The sequence below is a fragment of the Prionailurus bengalensis genome, chromosome D3 (genome assembly GCF_016509475.1).
Source record: "Prionailurus bengalensis isolate Pbe53 chromosome D3, Fcat_Pben_1.1_paternal_pri, whole genome shotgun sequence".
In the NCBI taxonomy this organism is placed as follows: Eukaryota; Metazoa; Chordata; class Mammalia; order Carnivora; family Felidae; genus Prionailurus; species Prionailurus bengalensis.
The window spans coordinates 35,877,935-35,902,343 of record NC_057356.1 but is presented as its reverse complement, the minus strand read 5'-3'; the positions used below and the strand labels follow the sequence as shown (position 1 = coordinate 35,902,343).

At 43.7% G+C, this 24,409-nt stretch overlaps 1 protein-coding gene across 10 annotated transcripts in view; it reads left to right on the top strand.

Annotated features, from left to right (window-relative positions):
* Positions 1 to 24,409, top strand: part of PTPRM (protein tyrosine phosphatase receptor type M) — a 798,103-nt gene that overhangs the window by 684,415 nt on the left and 89,279 nt on the right. For all 10 annotated transcript variants that reach the window (XM_043558322.1, XM_043558320.1, XM_043558321.1 and 7 more), the window contains one exon: positions 11,699 to 11,786. In XM_043558322.1, coding sequence (XP_043414257.1) covers positions 11,699 to 11,786 — 88 coding nt within the window. The remainder of the gene's footprint in view (positions 1 to 11,698; positions 11,787 to 24,409) is intronic.

The following is a 24,409-nucleotide window of genomic DNA, read 5'->3' as shown; positions in this document are numbered from 1 at the left end:
GAACCATGTGCCCCCAAGGTTTTAATCTAATATCTGGTTCCCTGAATATGGGCCAAGACTTCATTTTTTAAAGCATCAGCAGATTCTAAATACAACTTTTGGCAACTTCCTTTTAGCATCTGACCTTGATTCACTTAAACTAATTGTTGTCCTTTCAGCAGATTGTAATTCTAAAAAACAACAACAACAAAAGCTATATATACTATAGGACTTTAGAGGGATTTTGAAAATTCGTACAGTGCCCTCCATCTGAACTGTGCCTTTTCAGTATTGCTTTCTCAGTCATGATGGTAATTTATTTAAAACTAGATAGGAGCATATAATTTTGTAAACGTTTTTAAGAAGCAGGCCTCAAAAATATTAAGTTCAAATTTATGACGTAGGAATCTTCTGATTTGTAATTGTCACCTCTTGATTCATTAGTGCTTATGTAGCTGCTCCTATGTGGGAGGGACATGCTCAGTGCTGAAGATATGCAGAGGCTCAGTCCTCCCCTGTGAGGCTCATGGTCAGGTTAGAGACCTGTGCTCTGTGCTTTTCTGTTAAAGCTCTACATGTTACATACTATTATACTGGCAACGTGACAGTTGTGTGGCACTTCATGTGTACAAGCTCCTTACATGTTCTTTTTCTTGAAATTCATTGGTTTTAATATTAAAAGCCATCCTGTTAAGTAATTTAAATTGTTATAGTATTCCTACTATATAAACTGAAAATCACATTCAGTACCTGACCTGTGATCACATTAGGAATCAGTCAGAGCTGGGACTTCAACCCAAGTCTTCTAGTCTTGGATCCTATACTCTTTCCTCTTCTACACCCTGTGTTGTGAGCCAAGATCGACGGTGAGTTCAGATTTCTCCCCAGGCATGAGATGCAAGCAACGAATGGTGTACAAGGTGCCTTTCTAGGAGGTCTACTCACAGCACTGAATTACAGGGTGAGAAAATGATTTCCTGTCCAGGTAGTTCTTCAGTCCTGAATTATCAGTGAGCTTTGATTTGGAGCTAGAGTGTCTGCTCCATCTCTCTTAACCCAACAAAGAATCAGAAGACATCCAAGCAGTATTGCCAGGCTGAAATTAACCCCACTGTTTGGTTTTTATTCTATTTCCTTTTTCTATTATCTTTACCTGCAGTGAGTATCTTGGCTTTCCATTTACTGTAATGATATGAAATTTCATTTCCAAATAAGTGTACTGTCTTTACATATATGGGTTAAATTTAAATCCCTAAATAAATTAGAGGAAAGTGGTCGGGGCGAGGGAAATCGTGAAGGTGGTACACAGTGACTCAAATTCCTAAGAACTTGTGGATTGCAGCTAGCCAGCATCCCTTGCCTTCCAGATTCTTGTTTCTTTTTTTTTTTTTTAATAAATGTTTATTTATTTTTGAGAGAGAGCATGAGTGAGTGGGGGAGGGGCAGGGCAAGAGGGAGAGAGAGAGAATCCTAAGCCGGCTCCCCGCTGTCAGTGTGGAGCCCGACATGGGGCTCGAACTCACGAGCCGTGAGATCATGACCTGAGCCGAGATTAAGAGCCAGATGCTTAACCGACTGAGCCACCCAGGCAGCCCCAAGATTCTTGTTTCATCTTTGTGTTCACCTACTTGCAACTTCCCAATCCCAAAGTATCTTGATGAAATGACAACAGTTTGTAAGGAGTACAGTCAGATGAACAAAGAATTCCACCCAAGGTCTATGGTAGGATGATTGTAACCAATAACGTTTGATCTGTTCTGAAAGATAAAGTAGCTATTTGAGGATTCCCCATGGAGGCTGTGAGTGGCTCCGTCTCTCAGGGCAGGAGAGTGAGGGGTGGTGGTCAGCAACTCCTGGAAATGTCTACCATGCCAGGATCTCTGTTCTGTGCCTGGTGCAGGCTCATTGTTTTGACTCTGTTTGGAATCTCCTCCTCACGCCCATCGACTAGGGCTGGAAGCTAAGACTTTCCTCACCAGCAGTAGTCTGCGGACCTCTAAAGTGATAGTGTCCCCAATCTTCGATAAGAAATGATGTTTGATAAAACATCAGCCCGTAAAGGAAAACAGCTAGGACTCTAATTTCATCATGGGTTATAATTTTCAATAAAAATGTTTGCTTTTAAGAGTAGAAATTGAACTTTTGACAGCGTAAATTAAAATGCAATTATTCTCCACTAAACTACTTGAAAAGGTATTTCTAATCTTGATTTCCAAATTTCTAAAGTAATTCTCCCTTCTAAATTTTTTCTCTTTAATCGCCTATGACTTAGGTACTGCAGGAAGAGCCTGGGAATTGTTCTGATAGATTTTGTAAATTAATAGATGTCAAAAAGAGCCACAAACCTCTCATTAAAGTTTCTTTTCCTGCTACGCTTATTCATTTCCAAATCTGTCATATCTAAAAATGTATCCTTAGACTTTCAGTCACATTTGATGGAGTTTACGTGCCGTGATTTCTGAGGTGAGGACGTTTTCAAACTTACAGCTCTCCAAGAAACACCATGGAAAGGACGTTCAATTTTTTTTTTTAAGAGGGGGCAAGAACGAAACAGTAATCCCCCCACTTCTGCGTATTTCGTAGAATCCATGGAGGAAAAATACAGACCCCCTGGAGGGAAAAAAAATGGGAAGGATTATTGTCAGAGAGACAGTAACAAAAATAGCAGCAGAGTCAGTTTAAGGATTTGTTGCCATCAAAGCCTGAAGCTTTCATATGAGAACATGAGCGGTAATTGCCAGCACCCTGATTGAGCGTTCACTGTGCATTAAGCGTGTTGCACATGTGGAGTCTGTCAGTCCTTATGACTGCCATGTTGTCAGTAGGGAGACATGGCTGGGGTTTCAAACAAGAAAGTGCCACGTGCCCAAGTGTGTTTTAAAAACTCACTCTGGAGGAAGTGTATAAACTCGTGGGCCGCAAAAGCAGCCAGGCAAGAAGCTCCTTCTGTAATCATGCAGGCAAGAGATAAGTCGAACTCAACTTTTCTGACTGTCTCAGAAGGAAAGGAGCCAGCTAGACTTCTCCAGAAGCAACTATTGGTTCTCTCAGTGTCTTAGATATTCCTTTTTCCCAAAAGGGGCTCTTACTCACCTCTGAAGATCTGGGTACCTTTAGCCCAGGCTTCCTGACAAATCACTCTTTCTGACACTCTTTCTGATTTCCTGACAAACCACAAAGGCAGGTGCGGAGGTAGAGGAAATTACAGTTCTGGAGAGGTATTAACACCTCAAACCCTGGCAAGATCTGCATCTGAGAGGAAATGAAAATTGCTCTCTCTCTGAACTGTGGGTGGCAATCCTGGAGGAAGGACTCCGGCCCAGATTGATTTAGAAAAACTACAAAACAGTTGAACCCGGGGCGCCTGGGTGGCACAGTCAGTTAAGCGTCCGACTTCGGCTCAGGTCACGATCTCACGGTCCGTGAGTTCGAGCCCCGCGTCGGGCTCTGGGCTGATGGCTCAGAGCCTGGAGCCTGTTTCTGATTCTGTGTCTCCCTCTCTCTCTGCCCCTCCCCCGTTCATGCTCTGTCTCTCTCTGTCTCAAAAATAAATAAACGTTTAAAAAAATTTTTTTTAAAAAAACAGTTGAACCCGGTGCTTTCACCGGCTTTTAAAATAAAGCAGTCCTCTTGTTGGTGCTGCTGTGACAGGGCACTCACTGGCATCACTGTTTTGACACTCCATCCAATTACCGTGGCGTCCTTGGACTTGCGTGGGTAATACAGTGAGGACAGGGCCAGGTCCCAGTTCCAGAATCTTTGCAAAATTGATTGATCTTATGATGTCCCCCATGACCAAGATAGGCAATGCCGAACTCAAAGACGTAGACTTTGGCCAACTTGTATATACTGAATTAAACAGTGCTATAAAATCCGTGTGCCATGCCTGTTCTCCCTGCGTGTAAGCAGCAGAGCACCCATCAGGACCATCTAGAAAAATCTACGTGCAAAAGCAGCCCTGGAGTTTTCAAACTGAGAAAGGTCATCCTCGTGGTTGACCCTTGAGAGCCGTTTTGAGGGCAAGTGCCCGGGAATCAGGGACTCCCCAAAACTCTTAAGTGGCCTCTGCATCATCAGTGGGTTCGAGTTTTGTCATGTGTGTGGGAGGACAGGCGTCCATCCCAGAGAAGGCATCCCACACCGGAGGGGTCGCTGGGCACTGCTGAGAACGTAGAACTTCATCATTAAGCGCTCTTCCAGAGTTCAAAGAGAAGGATGCGGGACACAAAAGGGCTGAGCATCCCCAAACAGCTACACTCTGCCTCTTAAAATTAATGCTCAACAGCAACTCACTCTAGATACATCAAAGTAGCCCCCCTTTTAAAGCCACGATGGGGCGCCTAGGTGGCTCAGTCAGTTAAGCATCACACTTCATCTCAGGTCATGATCTCATGGCTTCATGGGTTTGGGCCCCTCATCGGGCTCTGTGCTGACAGCTCAGAGCCTGGAGCCTGCTTCAGATTCTGTGTCTCCCTCTCTCTCTGCCCCCACCCCTGGCTCACTCTCTCTCTCTCTCTCTCTCTCTCTCTCTCTCTCTCTGTCTCTCTCTGTCTCTGTCTCTCTCTCTCTCTGTCTCTCTCTGTCTTTCTCTGTCTCTGTCTCTCTCTGTCTCAAAAATAAATAAACATTCAAAAAGAAATTTTTAACCTGTGTTACCTGCCTCAGTCTCTGTAATTCCATGGGCTGTTGGCCCCGCCCACTGAAGGTTCAGCAAGAGCCACTGCTGTGCGGCTAACATTGTCCCCGCTTTTCCTCCGTCACTCAATTCAAGAGTGGTACTTCTCTCTGATCAGTGGTGTTCAGGTTGTTTTCTGCTTCCATACACTTGAGGGATATGTCACATCATTAGCAGGAGCTTCCTACCGCAGTGATTCTGAAGGTGGAAAGAAAGGAGACTTTGGCATTAGGCCCATTTCAAGAAAAGCAGGTAGACTGAGGATCCTTCCAGAGTGCACATGGCTTCACATCCCCTGAGGAAATTGCTGCGCGGATGGCGCAGAGCTGTGTGTAATCGAAGAGGCTTATTCCACAAAGAACGGAAACTAGAAATGCTTGGTGGCTTGTGACCCACGACCAGAGTGACTTCAGACTGCTGCGTGCACAGTGCAATGCAGTGGGCACAAAGCCACGTGTTCTTGCCAGCTTTGTGGCCAGCGAGGGGCATCACAGGGTTCAAAGCTGGGGTCCAGGTCCTAGCTTCTGCTTGCTGACTGTTTCTGGGCATGGAAACATCATATAATATTTTCAGGCTGCAAACCTCAATTCCGTTGTCAAAAGAGAAAGAGACGTTAGGTAAAGAAAGGCAGTATGACTATTGCCAAGATCATCGCATGCCTGGATCCTCTTGCAAAATAGAAAAATTCTGCAAAATTGGGAATTGGACTCTGTTTCAGTGAAACATGGCCATTTGAAGCGCCGAGAGTGATTAGCCGCTTCCTTAAAAATGCCAAGCGGTGTTCACGTTTAGATTTCAGGTGGTTTAGCCATAACGCAGTTTGTGTGTCTAGATTTGGGCTTTTACCCTGCCCCAACCTCATTTGCCCATAATGCATCACATGCTCCCTCTGGCTGCCTCTGTCCAGGACACAGGAGAATGGCTGTGACTGCAGACCACACGGGAGCACATCTTGGGGCCACCTTCCCATCACCACTCCACTCTGAGCCATCAGGCAATTTTAGGTGTCTTCAGCTGCTTTCGTGTAATAGCAATAAATGGTTTACATGGCCCTAATCAAATGCAGTGCCTGGAAGAAGCAGAAGAAGTATGTGCAGAAAACAAAGAAAGTTCAGAGACTTTGCATGCCCCAGCAAGTCCATCTTCCTTCTTTCAGGGTGACGGCTTTAGTCATTTTATGTGCCCGGTCTTATTCATATGAGAAAGGGAGGAAAAATTCCATTTCAGAAGCTTTCTGAAAAAATCTTGACCCCGCACTGCCTGAAAACATACTGTACATTATGCACAGCCTTGACCTGCATCCCTTTCTTCCTGGCAGCTTTTCAGTTGAATAGGATTTTTTTTTCTCCTTTTTTAATATCTGGGAGCTGTGGCGTTTGTAACAGACTGCATCATTTTGGAGTAACGTTCTCTTGAGGTGGGCAACTGAGATGTATAATTATATCTCATGGAAAATGATAGTGGTATGTGGGGTGGGGGAGGAGGTTATTGAATCACAAAGACATGTTCCCCATTCAGAAAAAAATGACTGTATGCGGGATGTTCAATTTCCTTCTGCTCTCTGCCCATGGAGAGCACAGCATCTTAGAGTGGAGAAGTCATTGGTATTCACTGGAGCTTGCCTGGTTTCATTTTTATTGTTTCTGAGACTTATTACTCTTTCAGAGTGGTTCCCAGGTTTGCTGCCTTTTTCTCAGTATATATGAGCTAAGGTAGTCAGAGGAAACACTTTAATTACATTTTAAGTAGAGCCAAAGCATAAGTATATTTATGAAAATTCTAACAGAAGGTGCAGTGAGACCATTAACTTAAATCCCCAAAATACATAAAATGTTTTTTCGTAATAAAAAGTCCATTGTTGGCGTGTTAAATTGTATGTGCATATTAAAAATCTGTGCTAAACACTAAATATTGCCTAAATGTCCATACTGTATTTTACATTCCTCCTGTAAAAAAGTGTCCTGGGAATGTGGACCGTCATCGTCGGTCTCCCAAGCTTGTCCTTATGTGGCTGTCCCACTGTCTCTCACCGGACCGCTTTTTCAAAAGCACACCTGCGCCTTGGTTAAATTTGATTTTAATGAACCTGCTCGTAACCGTCAAGCAAATAGTATGAGACGAGAGATCAAGGAGTTGGAGTTTGTACTTGAACTTGAACATAACAGTTGGTCTCGGATACAGGGAAACATAAGGGGCGGTAAGCAGAGAACCCCCTCCCCCGCCCCCAAACAGACGCCAGACATTGGCATGTGCTCAGGAATCCTCTGATTCCTTCAAGGAACAGAGTTCTATTTTCTCAGCACCAGGAGGGTTCAAAACCTTGTTGGCTTTACTTTCAACAAATCTGATAGGAGCAGCCCTTAGTGGATACCACATAAAATACATGGTGACTATACTCACCTCCCGAAAGATACTTGGTTCAGAGTAGGGGTCTTCTCAAAGCAGTCAATTTATGTAATTCTAAAGGGACACATAACTTTTGACCTTCCTGAAGATAAGAAAAAAAGAAAAAGGATAGCTGAAGAACCTTGCCAGATTAAAAAAAAATCCACAGAAGAAAATCATATGAAATGTGGGTTGATTTGCTTAATTTATTAGAAGATATTTAAGTACCTCTCTGAGTTCATGGACGCTAACTAAACTTACAGCAGGAATCACTTCACAAGATTTGTACCTCACACCATTACGCTGTACTCCTTAAACTTACACAGTGCTGTATGTCAAGTGCATCTCAGTAAAACTGGAGAAAATGTATTTAAAAGTCAAAAGTTAAGTGAAATAGGACTTGATAGAATGATTGCATCGCAAAATTACTTCATTTTCCTCAGGTGTATTTCACTGGTAGGTTTATTGGGGACTATTGGTCCATCTCATGGTCTGAAAAAAAAAGGGGTGCGTCTCAGTGGTCAAAAAGGCTCGGGCTCTTGGGAGAGTGAGGAGTCTGTGTCAGGCCTCACTATGGACCAGATGAGATGCAATATTCTAGAGCCTTGATGAACTGCATTCCTGCTTTGATTATGATTCTTGCTTAGAATTCCCAAACCAGGACAGCAGGGGCTCACAGTGTGGAAGACCTATATATCATGTCACAGTTTCTTGGAACGCCCAGTGGCCCTAGAGCTATAGATAAAGTTTTATTTTCTAACTAGAAATTGAAACAGGTGATGTATGCTAACAAAAAGCCATAGCATTTAAAACTGGGTCCATCTTAGGAAATAAAAAAATCATCATCACCATTGACAAAAGGAAACAGAAGCCAAGTTAGTCAATCCAGAAAGCCCTTTTTTCCTCCCTCTGTACTCCCCATAGGTATATTTCTTACTTTCTAAGCCAAAGACAAGGACCTGTGGTTCTAATAATTGCAGATGTATTCATGGGGAGATTGGCTATATAAATGGAATCAGAACTCTTCCAGAAAACGCAAGACTGGTCACAATGTCCATAAGGAGTCAGGACGCAGTGGATAACACTAGTCACCTCATCTTTTTCATGGAGCAGCACTTTTTGTTGTGTTTTGTTTCACCTTCAAGAAAATAATACACTTGTCTGCTTAAAAGTAATTCACATAATTCCTGGATAGGAAAGTGAAGAGGCTTATTGCAAGAATGCCCTCCCATTTCTGCTCGCCTGCTGCTGCTTCCCTGCCATGATCACATTATCCTACAGGATCAGAAAATTTCTGTTTTTGTAAGAGTGAATGAAGTTTACTTGACATCTCTTCTATTCTCTTGTTGTAAACCTTCATTTAGAGACAAGGAGATGTGATCAAGATGTAGAAAGCAATCATTGGCCACAGATATTGAAAGAGGGTTTCAAGTCCTTGTCAGGGGAGGTGTGGAACAGAAAAATCCGTGGATTAAGAGTCAAAAACCATTGAGGCCTGACCCAGGCCTGTGTGCTATGAGCTGGTTGTGTTCTTTCTACATCTCACGTCCCTCAACTTGAGAGCAGGGAAACATCCCTCCGTGCCTGACCGCTCTCCTGAGCTTTAGTTGAGACAGTGGGCTCGTTCATTCTGCAAGCACTTAATAAGTACACAATAGTAAGTGCTTGGAAGTGGGCCCCAAGTGGGCTTGGACTTGGGCCCCACCTTAGGAAAACATGCCGTGAGCTACATGCCATGATCAAATGTAAGGGGATCGGTTATCGTTTCATTGTTTGTTTCTGTCTGCTTCCTGGCCACCAGTTACCTGACAACATGAGGTTAAAATACCTGTTTTTATTTTTTTTTTAATTTTTTTTTCAACGTTTATTTATTTTTGGGACAGAGAGAGACAGAGCATGAACGGGGGAGGGGCAGAGAGAGAGGGAGACACAGAATCGGAAACAGGCTCCAGGCTCCGAGCCATCAGCCCAGAGCTCGACGCGGGGCTGGAACTCACGGACCGCGAGATCGTGACCTGGCTGAAGTCGGATGCTTAACCGACTGCGCCACCCAGGCACCCCATAAAATACCTGTTTTTAAAAGCAAGGGCTATCGGAAGGCCTGTGATTGTCACAAATGCTAAAGAAATAGCTGTGATGTGCCCGCCTTCCCCACAGGAGAACATCTTCTTGTTGGAAAGGGAAGGGATTCATGTGGCTTTGCCTCAGGTGACCTAGGAGCATTATTTTTACTAGTTGTACAAGTACCTGTCCCCCTCGTACACTGCTGATACTCCTCTCTCTCTCTCTCTTTCTGACTCTCTCTCTCTTTGTGTGTGTGTGTGTGTGTGTGCACGCGGGTGTGCCCAACACACGCACACACACACATGCACACATGCCCTAGGATAGTGTTCACCAGAGGCCATGGACTCTCCTGGAAGACTTTTCCCTTCTTCATCTTCCTACAAAAAAAACAAAACCTGAAAACTTTTAGATGGGCGGAAAAGGCAAAGGGGATTGAAATTGGCAATTACATCATGACAAACTCAAAGTAGAATTAAACTGTTATGAGGGCAGTCAGATAATAGTTATTACTCAACTGTAAAATAATTGTCATTCATAGGGTAACAAAGACACTATTCAGAAAAAGAGTCTGACTCTAAAGGCCCTGAAGCTATTTTTAAATGCGTATTTCATAGCAGAATAGAAGTTACATGTCTGAATAAATCCTTTATCATATGATAGCCTTGTTCCTGAGGGAATTAACTAGTGATTTTCATTGCTAGTATTTCTATTGACTTAATTTATTAATAACCTGAAAATGTTTTTCCTTGTAACTTGTCCTACATCATGTGGTATTCACCCTTCAATTAACAATGTATGCTGTGACTCTGTTAATAGAACTATAGGTAATAGGACGTCTGATCCTCGTCTGCCGCCATGTTGTTTCAAAATGATAAATAGAATGTAAGAACTATTACGGTAATAAGGTGTCAAGGATGATCGTGACTAAGGTACCTTAAATTAAGACAGGCAGTTTAAAACTGTAATGCTTATGTTCGCAGTGTTATTTTTTCACTGTTGCGTGTTACAAAATGGAGTGTCCCTGCTTCTTTGTTGTATGGAGGGACTGATACCAGTGGTTCAGTGCTGGGATAGGGCTCTTTTCCAGCCAGTCTCCGGTGGTCAATGAGCTATTTGGTTAACAGCAGGATCAATACACATCAGGAAAAGGCGTGGACTTCACACACGGTACATAAGCAGGTTTCTCAGGTATTTGAGCCCCTCGCACACTTAAGCGACACAAGTAAAGCTTCATCCATCACCAAACACTGTGATCGCTCATTCACTTAATAGCCAATTATTGGATTCCTGCCATGAGACAGAGGTTGTGCACAGACAACAATGAAACCACGCAGTCCTGCCCTCAGGGAGTTTATAGTCTGGCGACAGATACAGTAGGATGAGCTGCACACCATCTACTTCGTGGTCAAGTCTGTGCAACACGCCAGGAGGTGAGGCTCCCTCATGGGGCCTCTGAGCAGGTGGGTCTTACCCCCTGCAGCAATACTAATGCAGTTTTACTAATGAGCCAGAACTGGACCCATAGAAAGTGATACTAAGTAGGTCCCATTGAACCACAGACTGATCACTAAATATTGGTAATGGTCGGAAATGGACAAGATGGCCAAACACTGTAAGGAGGACAGATGAGGAGTTTCAGTTCTAAAGAGAGAACTTGAAAAGCCACCCTGGGCATGTTTGAGGGTGTGAGTTCCTGAAACCACATCCTCTGGCCCTGAAGCATCTCAGAATGGTGCTCTCATCCATCCGCTCTACCTTTCTATCTTCTCCCTCCTCCTCTCCTCTTCTTTCCCAGTCGGTACCAAGAAGGAAGTGGAAGAGTAGCTGTGGCAAAGAGAAGAAATCAGTTTGACTAACCGCTTCTTACTTCCGTCCTTCTTCCCCTTCCCTCTCTATACACTTGGCTACACAAGGATAAAAGGGAAGGTGAACTGAAGTGGAAATACAAGTCTCGGACTTTTTTTCACTTTGTCAACTGATACCAAAGGATATATTCGTTATCATTTGAACAGGAAAAATATATATCTGACTAATAACATGAAGATTAAAGACCCTGGGCATAAGAATGCCAAATCCTTAAATAAATGGACATCTAAGCTCCATTAGAAAGGAAGAGAAAACTCTGGCAGGATTTATTACGGGATTTTAGCCTTGAAGGCATGAAGTCATAGCTTACCCACCTTGACAGTTTTAACCAAAAATCACCTTCTTTCAGTTAGCGATTGGGAAGAAAAACGACATCTTTGCATCTCTGAAGACAATAATGAGAAATGGTAATATAATTAAGACATTGAGGGACATGTTCATTCTTTTTCTGTATTCAATTGATTAAAGTCGGATAGGGTGAACTCGACCATTTTAATGGCTTGTGCGATAAACTCTGAATTCACACTTCAGCCCCCATCCATGTATGTAATATAGCAAGTAAAGGAAAACAAAAAGTTAACGTATTTAATCCATTCTCTCTTTCCTGTGAACATCCTTTTCCCTTCTTGACCCTTGCTGTACATTTTTAAAGAACATCCTCCATCATTAAGATCCTGTGTTTACTGCACCAAATTGTAATTCTCCGTGTCACTTTTCTCTTTCTTCCAGAGCTTCTTTGAAGGGCAGTCTGCACCATGGGACTCCGCTAAGAAAGATGAGAACAGAATGAAGAACAGATATGGGAATATCATTGCATGTAAGTGTTGACAGCGTGATTGTGCTGTGGTATAACTTTCTTTTCGCATCTGCTAAGATTGACCACCAGCCTCACGCAGTGAGAATTTACAGTGCAATTACCGCCTTCATCCTTCTGGAAAAGCCGGTGTAATGCTTGTATTCAAGAAAGGGAAAACTACCTAAATACCCCCACTCCGTCAATGTGTCTTGCTGTGGGGCTAGTTTTACTTTCAGATTTAAGGTTTGGGTGATGTAGGTAATGTGAAAATGCTGAGGAAGAAAATGCATTTTAGGAGTAAGCATAATAGTCTAATGTTTCCCAGCTGCTACATGAGGATGAATGGAAATAATGATGTGCAACAAGCCTTAATGCACGGGGCTCAGAGTTCTCAGCAAGCATTAACTCATTAATCCTCCAGACACTTGGGTCAGGTAGGTCAGTAATAGCCCCGTTTTAAGGACAGGAAACCGAAACTCACAAGTTAAATGATAGTCCCCATATCGCAACACTCATTAGCAAAAGAGTGAGGATTCTATCTCAGAAATTCCCAGTTCCTGTGAAGCCGAATGTTGCCAATCCATAATGCCTCGGACGGTGTTTAAATGGAGCCCAGCCTCATTAATGTGCCGTAACGATGCTGAGACGCGTGGTGGATTGATGAGTTTCCTTCTCCCAGGGCTGGAGCCATCCATCCCCTGCATTATACTGCTCCAAGTCACACAGGACCGCCTCAACGTACTGACAAGTACTAACAGAATTAACGCTATTTCTGAAGATACGTAAATTCAAACAAACAAACGATGTGAAAATAGAACTGGAGAGTGTGTAGCGCGTGCCTTGCTGCTGCCGAAAGGACCAACTGGAAACGTTTGCACAGTCCAGGGAACAATGCATTAGCTTTATTGATTGTGAAAGTACAGCGACGTTGTATGCGTCTAAGTTAACGTTTCTTGGAAGGACAGGAGAGACCGCCCAGTAGAAGTTTCTGTGACTGTAGAAGTCTTCTGTGTCTACGCTCTATGAACCAGTAGCCACACGCCACATGAGCACTTGAAGTGTGGCTGGGGCCACTGAGGAACTGAGACTTAAATTGTATTTAACTTTAATCATCTTGAGTTTAAATGGTACACGAGACTGGCGGCTCCCATATTGGACAGTGCAGAGCAACGGTGTGTGTGTTTTATTGTGAGAAAGGAGGGGGTGGGGTTTACACATAATAGGAACGAAGCATCCTGAGTGCGCATGAGCTGGCTCTGTTCTCCCTCTGGCCACTCATAAGTCCCAACCACCAGTTTTGCGGGTGACACGTGCTAGCTTTGAGCGTTCTGTCTGTTCATTTGCTCCGTGCTTCCAGTGGTCCTGTCAGAGTCCTTTTTAGGGAGAAGATGTTTCCGATAGACCCAAGGCTTCATTGCCCTTCAGGGGATTCAGTCAACACTTAGGGAGCACCAGACACCGGACCCACAGTGAGGCTTCCCAGGTGACAGGGATGATGTCCCCGCCCACAGGACAGGGTAGACCAGGCAGGTAACAAGAGCCCTGTGACACCAGTACCCTGCAGTGACACGGCAATGTGCCGGAGCCGTGGGTGTGGTGATGTCAAGGCTCAGGGAAGAAAAACATTATTTCTTGCCATGGGAAGAATCGCTTGACCATTATAGATCCTTCCAAGTTCCTTCATATTCTCAGGGAGCCGCTAAAGCTTTGTACTGTTCAAAGAATGCAGATTTCTCATAGTGGCTCTCGGGGTTCTCTCCAGGAATTCCTTCAGCTCTACAACAAGCTCCAAGGAGGAGTCACAAGATCACATAGGGAGTTCATAGCATGCTCTGGGCCTCCCTCCATGCCAGGTGGAAGGGGGTGTCAGTGAGCCTATGTCCTGCCGTCCCCACAATATCCCAGATGTGGGCCTCCCGCTGTGCATCCAGAAGGCTGTGTCAGTGAGTGTGAGTATAGGGGTGCTCAGCTGGCCGCTGTCCAGTATAACTTTGAACCTGCTCCCTCCTGAGGCAGAGCTTAATACCTGCACTTGGTGGGCATTCGAGGAATAGTTTTGAATGATCAATGAAAAAAAAGAATAAACGCGAACACTTATTGAGCACTTCCTACGTGCTAGACACGGCTCTAAGCACTTCCCACGTGTTAACTCATGTGAACTCACTTCCTGTGACGATACCATGAAACGGGTAACGTGACTGTATCCGTTTTACAGATGAGGCAGTTGAGTGAAAGGTTAGGTTAATAACACGTGGAGGCAGGATTCCAATCCAGGAGCATCTCTTATAACTACTGTCCGGTGCATGGTTAGATGGTTGGTCCCCTCTGGCTTCCTACCGTTTTGAAGTTTTCTCCATTAGCGTCATGGTCTGCAAGGGGCCAGTGTGGGTGACAAGAGGCCGCTTCAGGAGGCTTTAGGCCCTCTCCCCGGTCTCCCCAGGCCACCCCAAATAAATATACCAACTAAGTAAAAGCTGGGTACCTGCCGTCCAAAGGTAGTTTCAAGCTGTTCCTCCAGCCCCCAGGCTGACCCCTGCAGACCCCGTAGAGAAATTCCAGAACTGCCACTGTTGAGGGTCTTCTGAGAAGCTCTTTTTTGATGCTTTCATGTCTGTTATCTAAGAAGGATAGTGGGGACAGGGTCTAATGGGTGTATCCATTGTCCGTCTATTCTCATTAGTTGTCACCTAGCTCTGAATGAGCTCTGAGGGGAACAGGATGTCAGAGAACATTTAATAACAGGCCAAGTGTGAGGAAGGCAGTAGCTGGCATGGCTGTCCGCATCCTGCCTGGTCTAGGGGACCGCTCGCTGGAGGGCACTGGCCAGCACATTGGAATATGGGGTGGGAAGGGAAACAGAACAAAGGATAAGCATGGCCTAACCTGCCTCCCAACATTATTGAAAGAAAAATGTATAGTCTCCTATAAAATAAGTACTTACCCAAATCCTGCTTACATAGGCACTCATATCAGTAGTTTCTCTATAGGCTTGGGGAAGAGTATTACCACCCACCCTGCACTAAGGAATGATATAATTGTTGAAAAGTTGGTTTTACGGATAAAGAAGTCTGCTTCCTAGCACCCAGGCCCTGGGAATGACCGCTGACTATGATGAGGAACTGAGGGTTCCGTCGACATATCTTGGAAATTCTCGTTAGTGCTTTTCAGAGAACCTAAGAAATGTTCTTAATGATCACATTCATTGTTTTGTAACATCGTTTGCATATAAAATGGTTTTAATGGTGCTTAAAAACTGTTGATTGGCTTTTGCTCTTACGTTAAACTTTTTCCTTATTTACACTGTAAATTTGCTGGGCTAGTCCTTTTCAAATATAAACAAATACCCCTTTCACCATACCACAAAAGCAGCCGTGGCAATTTTCTCCGCGGTTCCTACTTATAATTAACTCTGAGCTGAAGATACACACCAAATCTCCAGGCTAAGGGGGCCCCTTGGAGCCTGGGGTCCTCTTTTCTGGGGACTGGCAGTTGAAGATAAGGAGCCAGAATCTGCAGGCCCTTCCGAGGCTCCCTCCTCCCTTTCTGTGGTCCTTTCAACAAAGACATATTGGTCTGCCATGGGCCAGGCTCTGTGCCAAGCTAAAGGAACTCTTTCAACAGATATTATTGAGTGCTTGTTACATGCCAGGCACTATCCTAGGTGTCAGAGACAGAGCAGGGAACGGAACAAAATTCCTTGCTTGTCCAGCACCTGGCATTCTTATGGGGGCAACAGAAAAAGTCGCTAAGTAAACTGTGTAATATGAATAATAGAAAGCGACGTGTGTAACAGAGGAAGTAGGGCAGGGGAAGGAGACGCGTTAGGGCGGAGGTTGTAGTTTTTGCCTTGTGGTCAAGAAAGACCTCTCTGAGAGGATAAGATGGAAGCCAGGGCCTGAGACAGGTAAGGAGGGGAGCCAGGGGCAGGCAGAGGCCCTGAAGGGGCAGGCCTGCCTCAGGGCGGTGCGGTGCGGTGCTGGGAATGGCAAGGAGGCCAGTGTCACTGGAGCAGGGGCAGGGGGGGCCAGGGGAAAGGTAGAAATGTGAAGAACTGGCATTTTCCAGGGAAGGCAGGGGAGGAGAGACTTAAGTGATGATACAAAGGAATTAAACGATTATACAAATTAATGAAATAAAGTTAAGGGCCACGAAGGAGAGGGACAAGGTACCATGAGACTCTGTCGTGTGAGGTGTGAGGATTGACTTGTTGAGGCAGTGGGGAAATGCTTCCCGGAGGATGTGAAATGGAGAACCACTGAATAAAGGGTTAGAGCAAGGGGATGTTGCAGACAGGGGGTGCATCACATGAACAGATCCTCCACACGAGGGGACCCCTTGAGTCTGAGGCCCTGAAGGAAGGGCAGGTGGCCGGAGGTGGGCAGGGTGAGAGTGGGGGGCAGGCCAGTGAGGGGTAGAGGGAGATGGAAGCCAGACCTGCAGGGCCTTCTAGGGAAGATTCAGGATTTTAATGTTTGTTATAAAAGCAAAGGGAAACCTCATCAAAGGGTGTTTTGAGGAGAGGGGTGAGGATTGTTCATCAAATTTGCATTTGAGAAATTTAATCTGACTGCAAAGTAAAAAATGAATTTGAAGGGGACCCTGGTGAAGAGATTTTCTCAGTAGCCCAAGTGAGAAGCAATGATAATGTGGACTAGAAAGAAGAGAAATCGAGGGACTCCAGAGAAGTAATTGATCAAATGGAATGGACAGGATGTGGGGTGAGGGAGACAGAGGAGTCAGAGATGTTTCTGTTTCTGACTCACAGGAGGATGGATGGATGGTTGGATGGACAGATGGATGGATGGATGGATGGATGGATGGATGGATGGATGGTTGGATGGATGGACGGACGGACAGACAGATGGACAAGTGGAAAGATGGGCCATTTACTCCAGTGGGTTACACTGAAAGGGAAGCACATTTGGCGGGGAGCTCAGGGATAGGCATGATGTTGGCAGTAGCAAGGAAAGTGTATGAATTGAATCTGGGGATCTGGGGATACACTGAGATGCCTGCAAAACATTCAAATGAGATGTCCAGTAGCCAGTTGTATGGACTGCTCTGGAATCCAAAGGACATGGGTCTGGGCCCAAATATAAACTAGTGAATCTTGGAGCATAGAATGGTGGCTGAAACCACTGGCATGATAAATAAGATTATTTGTGGAGCAAGCAGGGAGGACATGGAGAGCCTAGGACCCAGCCTGGAGGAGCTTCAATAATGGGAAATAGTGAGGCTGAAGCAAGGCTGCCTAACGTGTAGAAAGGAGCACTGTCTCCTTTAGAGACAATGAGGGTATCAGGAGCGTCCTGTTGAAGACTCCAGTGCAGTGAAGACTGATGTAGCAACATGAGAATTACTCATGAAATTAGCAAACGGTGCTTTGAATGGAGTGGGCAGGGGGTGAGGAGGCAATGAGTTGAGGACATGACAGGAGGGGCAACAACTCCATGAAGGGGGTCCCTTCTGAGCTTTGGTTCTCATCCTCACTGTGTTCCCCGTGCCCTCTTGCCCCATTTTCCCGGCTCATAGTGGGGTATCTGAGAGAAGAGTGAAACGTGTGACCCCATCTATTCCACCCAGTTCTTTCAACAAGTAACCCAATCTTGATGCTCATGCTGAAGACCACTCTTCCGGGGTTTTGTTCCACAGTAATGTGCTTCTTTTTGCCAGATGAGCCTCTCCCACAGTCGCTTCTGATGAATCCACTCCTGTCATGATCCAGTTTAGGAATAAAGGCAGGTGAAGGGAGGATGGTGGGAACAAGGGGTTAGTTGGATAAGATGGGCCGGCATGGAGAGCCTTTGACATTAACATTTAGATGGATGAGAATCAGGGTGAAACAAATTGACACACCGTGTTTAGGAAAGCAGAGAGAAAAATCTAGAAGAATTGGGCAAAAGAAGAGTCAGGGGGGTCCTACCAGGATGCTGAAGATTAAAGACTGAGCGTGTCTGATAGAGGGTCTAGGTGAAAAAAGGACATGGGCAAGACTAAGTAACACATAAAACCAACAGCAAGAGCAAAGATGCACATTGAGTCACCTACCACTAAACTCGAAAGTTCCTTATTTGTTTGGTGCTCAGAGCTGGCGTGGCCTGAGCGTCCAGGTGGTGGGCACAAGTAGGGACACCAGACTGGCGTACAGGTCACACAGGGGTAGGGCGCTGAGCCCTTCCCATCCGTCACTGGTCCCTCCTGCATCTTGCACCTTGAAACCAATGCAGCAGCGGTCCTTGGCAAGAGTGTAACCACAGGAGGAGCAAAGCCATTATTTGCAGCCATCAGTTGTAATTGAAATTAATTTTGAGTCTCCTCTCAGAGGGCAAATGTTACTTAAATCATTGTGATTCTGATTTACCTTAAATATGTCATCAAGATTTAGCAGAAAGAGAGAAGTGGTTGGAGGTGAAATATTATCAATGACACACTCCACTTCCGCTGCTATAGTGATATCTCATTACATACAAGTTACAACTGCAAGGCTATTACCCATATCCATTGTGTTTAAAATGAAAATGTTAAAATATTTGAAGCTACTTAGAAGTGTTTTAAATATAATGCGATGTGACAAAAGGGCATAATTAACCGCTTTTAGGGGCTTAGAATACAGCATGGAGACCTGCTTTAAATGTCAATTACCCCACCTCTAATGTATGAATGCACACATACATAAATGCATGCGTACACACATCCGTAAACACACACATGTATACATAAGCATATGTACATGGGGAAAAGCACCAGCAGATTATAATTTTTCAGTAATGAGCAGTGGTTTGATATGTTTTATACCAGGTCTTTATGTGCCTATTTCTTACCCAAAAAAAATTATTTTTGCCCTATTTCTTACGGTAAAGGCTTTTTTGAAAGGAATGAGAGGAATTAATAGGGCCTTTATGCAGACTTTCTCAGAATGTCAGTTTGTTCCCTTTTGTGATGGGCTAACATTGAGTTGTGATTATAATATAAACATTAGTTGGGTTTTGATCATATTCCAGTCATCCATGGCTAAATAGGTACTTTTTTTCCCCAATTAGAAAGGCAATTCATACACATTGAAGAAAAATTACACAGTAACAAAAAGTTGGGAAAATTGCTCAGAACCTCACCCACTAAGTTCAAACCCTACTAATATTTTTATTTTGTTTCCTTCATCTCTTTCTATTCTCTGCCTTGAATTCGTTGGCTTTATTTTTTAAATAAAAATAAGTTTATTGTTTCATTGCTGATTATAAAGACAGTATAGGGGCGCCTGGGTGGCTCAGTCAGTTAAGCGTCCAACTTCTGCTCAGGTCATGATCCCACCCTTGTGGGTTCGAGCCCCACGTCAGTCTCTGTGCTGACAGCTCAGAGCCTGGAGCCTGCTTCATATTCTGTGTCTCCCTCTCTCTCTGCTCCTCCCCTGGTCGCACACACACACACTCTCTCTGTCTCTCTCTCTCAAAAATAAATAAACATAAAAAAACTAATAAAAAGACAGTATAAACTGTGTACACAAAGGGGTACACAAAATCATCAAGATGAAAATAAATATCACTCCAAATTTTCCCACCCTGCCGAAATCCCACCCACCCTTCACTTATCCCACCAAGCGTTTCTGCACACATATGCAATTATTTCATATAAACAGACTCTTACAAGACACGTTGCTTTGTAACCCACTCTACTTCACCCCGCAGTCTGTCACAGAGATCTTTCCAGGTAAGGAAATTAAAGCTATAGTAATACTTTTTAATGATTGTATCACATTCCATTGTTTTAGAAGACTGTTGCTTCACAACCCTTTGGGAGCTTCCTGGGTTAATCTGAAACCACTCCCATACACAGAGGGCAGGGAGCGACCACAGAAGAGGAAAGACACTCTAGTATGGTAGCTGGGAGTTTTAACAAGTAAAGGGAACTTACCTCCAAGGCTCGTCTTGGACGGCAGCAAGGCAAGTGGATCCTTGCATCCCTCTGCCAAATCTGAAAGGTTTATGAAGAGGCCTTACTAGTCATATTAACTGAGCAAATGTTCTCAGCACCATATCACTGTCTCAAAGCTATGTCCTTGGAGTAGCCTCTGGGAGCAGGAAAGACAAGCAGAACCCACATTCCGAGGGGGAGATGGGTGAGGAACTTCAAGTGCCCAGGTCCAACTCATGGGTCATCCACTGATCACATCTTTTCAGTGATCTTTCCCAACAGAGACCACTGTTGATCAGTTCCCTGTTGATATCCCTGAATGGTTTCAACGAGGTGAGGACAGAATGAATTGTGTTTTAGAAAAGCAGCTCACAGCATGAATTCACTAGAGAAGGAAAGTCTGGAGGCAAAAGTGAAATATTGCAGGTAAAATATTATCCAGTCTTGAATTAAATTATCGGCAATAATGATACAAGTGACAGCTCGCTTTTACTTAGTTCTTACTATGTGCCAAACACTTATCAATGCATTACTGATATTAACTCAGTTCTCACAAAAACTCTACATGGTAGGCACTATTTTTATTTCCATCTTACAATTAAAGGAACTAAGACACAGAGAGGTTAAATAACTTGTCCGAAGTCACACAACTAGAAAGTGCCAGAATTGGGATTCAAACCCAGGGATTCCGACTCCAAAGCCTGTGATCCTAACCCCCATGCTACACTGCGCAGAAACAAGGATGGAAAAGAAAAGTTACTATCCCTGATGAACTTAGATGCGAAAATCCTCAAAAAATATTAACAAATCAAAGTCAGCAATGTAGTAAAAGGATAAATACATCATACTCAAGTGAGGTTTATTCCAAGGATGCAAAGATGGCTCCGTATCTACAAATCAATCAGTGTGGCACCCGCCATTAACAAAATGAAGGATGAAAATCATGTAATCATCTCAAAACATACAGAAAAAGCATTTGACAATATTCAGTGTCCTTTTATGATAAAAACTCTCAACAAAGTGGGTATAGAGGGAACATGCCACAACATAATAAAGTCCGGATATGACAAGCCCACAGCTAACATAATGGTGAAAAGCCCACTCCGTGGTGAAAAACTGGAAAGTTTTCTTCTAAGATCAGGAACAAGACAAAGATGCCCACCCACTCTTGCCACTTTTATTCAACAAAATATTAACAGTTTAAGCCACAGCAGTTAACAAGAAAAAGAAATAAAAATAAAAGGCATCCGAATTGGAAAGGAAAGACTAAAATTCTCACTGTTTGTGGATAACATGATTTCATGTATAGAAAACCCTAAAGATTCCACCAAAAAACACATTAGAATAAATGAATACAATTTTCAGGGTACAAAATCAAAATACAAAAATCTTTAGCACTTCTTTTTTTTTAATGTTTATTTATTTTGAGAGAGAAAATGAACAAGTGAGGGGGGTTGCAAAGACAGAGGGAGACACAGAATCTGAAACAGACTCCAGGCTCTGAGCTGTCAGCACAGAGCTGAACCTAGAGCTCAAACCCATAAGCTGTGAGATCGTGACCTGAGCCAAAGTCGGATGCCTAACCAATTGAGCCACCCACCTGCCCCTTGCGTTTCTATACACTAACAACAAACTCTCAGAAAGAGAAATTAAGAGAACAGTCACACTTATAATTGCATTAAAAAGATTAAAATATCTATGAATAAATGTAACCAAGGAGGAAAAAGACCTATACTCTAAGACATTGATGAAAGAAATTGAAGACACAAATAAATGGAAAGATAGTCCATGCTCATGGATTAGAAGAATTATTATTGTTAAAATGCCCATGCTACCCAAAGCAACGTATAGATTCAGTGCAATTCCTATCAAAACTCCAATGGCAGGGGCGCCTGGGTGGCGCAGTCGGTTAAGCGTCCGACTTCAGCCAGGTCACGATCTCGCAGTCTGGGAGTTCGAGCCCCACGTCGGGCTCTGGGCTGATGGCTCAGAGTCTGGAGCCTGTTTCCGATTCTGTGTCTCCCTCTCTCTCTGCCCCTCCCCCGTTCATGCTCTGTCTCTCTCTGTCCCAAAAATAAATAAGCGTTGAAAAAAAAATTTTTTTTAAAAATGGGCAGCAGATGTGAATAAATATTTCTTCTAAAGAAGACATACAGATGGCCAGCAAGCACATGAAAAATGTTCAACATCACTAGTCATCAGAGAAATGCAAATCAAAACCACAATAAGATATCACCCCACACCTGTGAGAATGGCTGTTATCAAAAAGACAGGAAATAGCAAGTGTTGGCAAGCTATGAGAAAGGGGGCCCCTTGTGTCCTGTTGGTAGGAATGTAAGTTAGCAGCCACTATGGAAACATTATGGAGCCTGCCTCCTCAAGAAAGTAAAAGTAGAACTACCATATGATCTAGCAATCCCATTGCTGGATATTTATCTAAAGAAAAAAAAAAAAAAACACTAGGGGCACGTGGGTGGCTCAGTCGGTTAAGTGTACAACTTTGGCTCAGGTCATGATCTCAGTCCATGAGTTCGAGCCCCGCATCGGGCTCTGTGCTGACAGCTCAGAGCCCGGAACCTGCTTCAGATTCTGTGCCTCCCTCTCTCTCTGCCCCTCCCCTGCTCACGCTCTGTCTCTCTCTGTCTCTCAATAATAAATAAACATTACAAAAAAATTAGGGGCGCCTAGGTGGCTCAGTCAGTTGAGCATCTGACTTCTGCTCAAGTCATGATCTCACAGTTCATGGGTTCAAGCCCCACATTGGGCTCTGTGCTGACAGCTCAGAGCCTGGAGCCTGCTTTGGATTCTGTGTCTCCCTCTCTCTGCCCCTCCCCTGCTCATGCTCTTTATCTCTCTCTCTCAAAAATAAATAAACATTAAAAAAAAAGAAAACAAAAATGCTAATTTGAAGACATATGCCCTCCTATTGTCCTTGCAGCATTATTTACAATGGCTAAGATATGAAAACAACCTAAGTGTCCATCGTGGATGAATAGATAATGATGATGTGAGATAGATTAGATAGAGGATAGATAGATAGATAGTGGAATACTATTCAGTCCTAAAAAAGAATGAAATCTTGCCATTTGTGACAACATGGGTGGAATTAAAGGATATTATTCCAAGTGAAATAAGTTATACAGAGAAAGACAGATGATGATTTCACTTATATCTGGAATCCAGAAAACAACCAAACAAAGCAAAACAAAGCAAAAATTGACCCATACAGAGAACAAACTCTGAATCACCAGAGGGGAGGAGGTGGGGGGAAAGACAAAATAGGTGAAGGAGATTAATGAGGCATATAGTCTTCAAGTTATAAAATAAATTAAGACTTGGGAATAAAAGGTACAGCCTAAGGACTATAAGCAATAATATTATGATGAGAGATGGTAGCTCGAGTTACTATGACGAGAATGTTGTATATAAATATCGAATCACTGTATTGTACACCTGAAGCTAATACAATATTGGGGTTGCTAGAAGGAGGGGGGTTGGAGGTAGGTGAAATGGAGGAAGAAGGTCAAGTGATACAAACTTCCAACTATTAAGTAAGCAAGGCCTGGGGATGTAATAATGTAAGCACGATGATTACAGTCAGCAATATTGTCGTATATACATGATAGTTGCCAAAAGAGTAAATCCTAAAGTCTTCATCACGATAAAAAAAAAAAAATGTTTAACTTTGTATCGTGCCAGATGTTAAGTGGACTTATTGTGGTGGTTGTCTTACAACATATACAAATATCAAATCATTCTGTTGTACACCTGAAACTAGTATGTTATAAGTCAGTCATACCTTGATTTAGGAAAATATTTTTTTTTCAACGTTTATTTATTTTTGGGACAGAGACAGAGCATGAACGGGGGAGGGGCAGAGAGAGAGGGAGCACAGAATCGGAAACAGGCTCCAGGCTCTGAGCCATCAGCCCAGAGCCCGACACGGGGCTCGAACTCATGGACCGCGAGATCGTGACCTGGCTGAAGTCGGACGCTTAACCGACTGCGCCACCCAGGCGCCCCTAGGAAAATATTTTTTAAATAAAAAGATAAGTTGCTGAATAGATGCCAGGGGACTAAGTTGTAGGAGCTGTTTAGGCATATCTGTCCTGTTTCCAAACCTTTTTTCCTATTTCCTCTACTAGTTCAAGCTCATCTTTCCCAAAGATTGGCTGCTTTCAGTGCGCAGTTCTCCCCTGCTCTGCTGACCTCCAAACAAGCATCCTGGGCTCTTTGTGGTTCGAATTGCTAAGCAATAACAATGTCACTTTTATTCACATGAGAGGGATAATTCCTTTTTGATGGGAACTGTCCTATGGTCCATGCACTTGGACACGTACTTCTCACTTGGTCTTCCTAACAATCCTGTGAAGGTAGCCCATCGTCAACCTCTTCTTACAGATGAAGCATGGCGAGGTTCAGAATTTATCTAAGTTCATGCTTCAGGGGAGTAGTACATCCAGTATTCAAATCAAGGTCTCTGGGCCACCTAAGCTAAACACTACACAATGTCAACATGAAATGGCTTTGGAATAACCAAGGAAAAAACACCCATACCAGGAGAGAAACAAGGATGGTAATGTATAACTCTAAAGCTCAGGTCTTTTCTACCTTACTAGACTCTGTCTCCTGAAATACCAAGTCCTTATAGTCTTGACTCCTTGGCCTTCATGAATAGTTGACCTTTTGTCGGCCACAAATCCCATTGGATTTTTCGAACTTTTATACCCAAACAG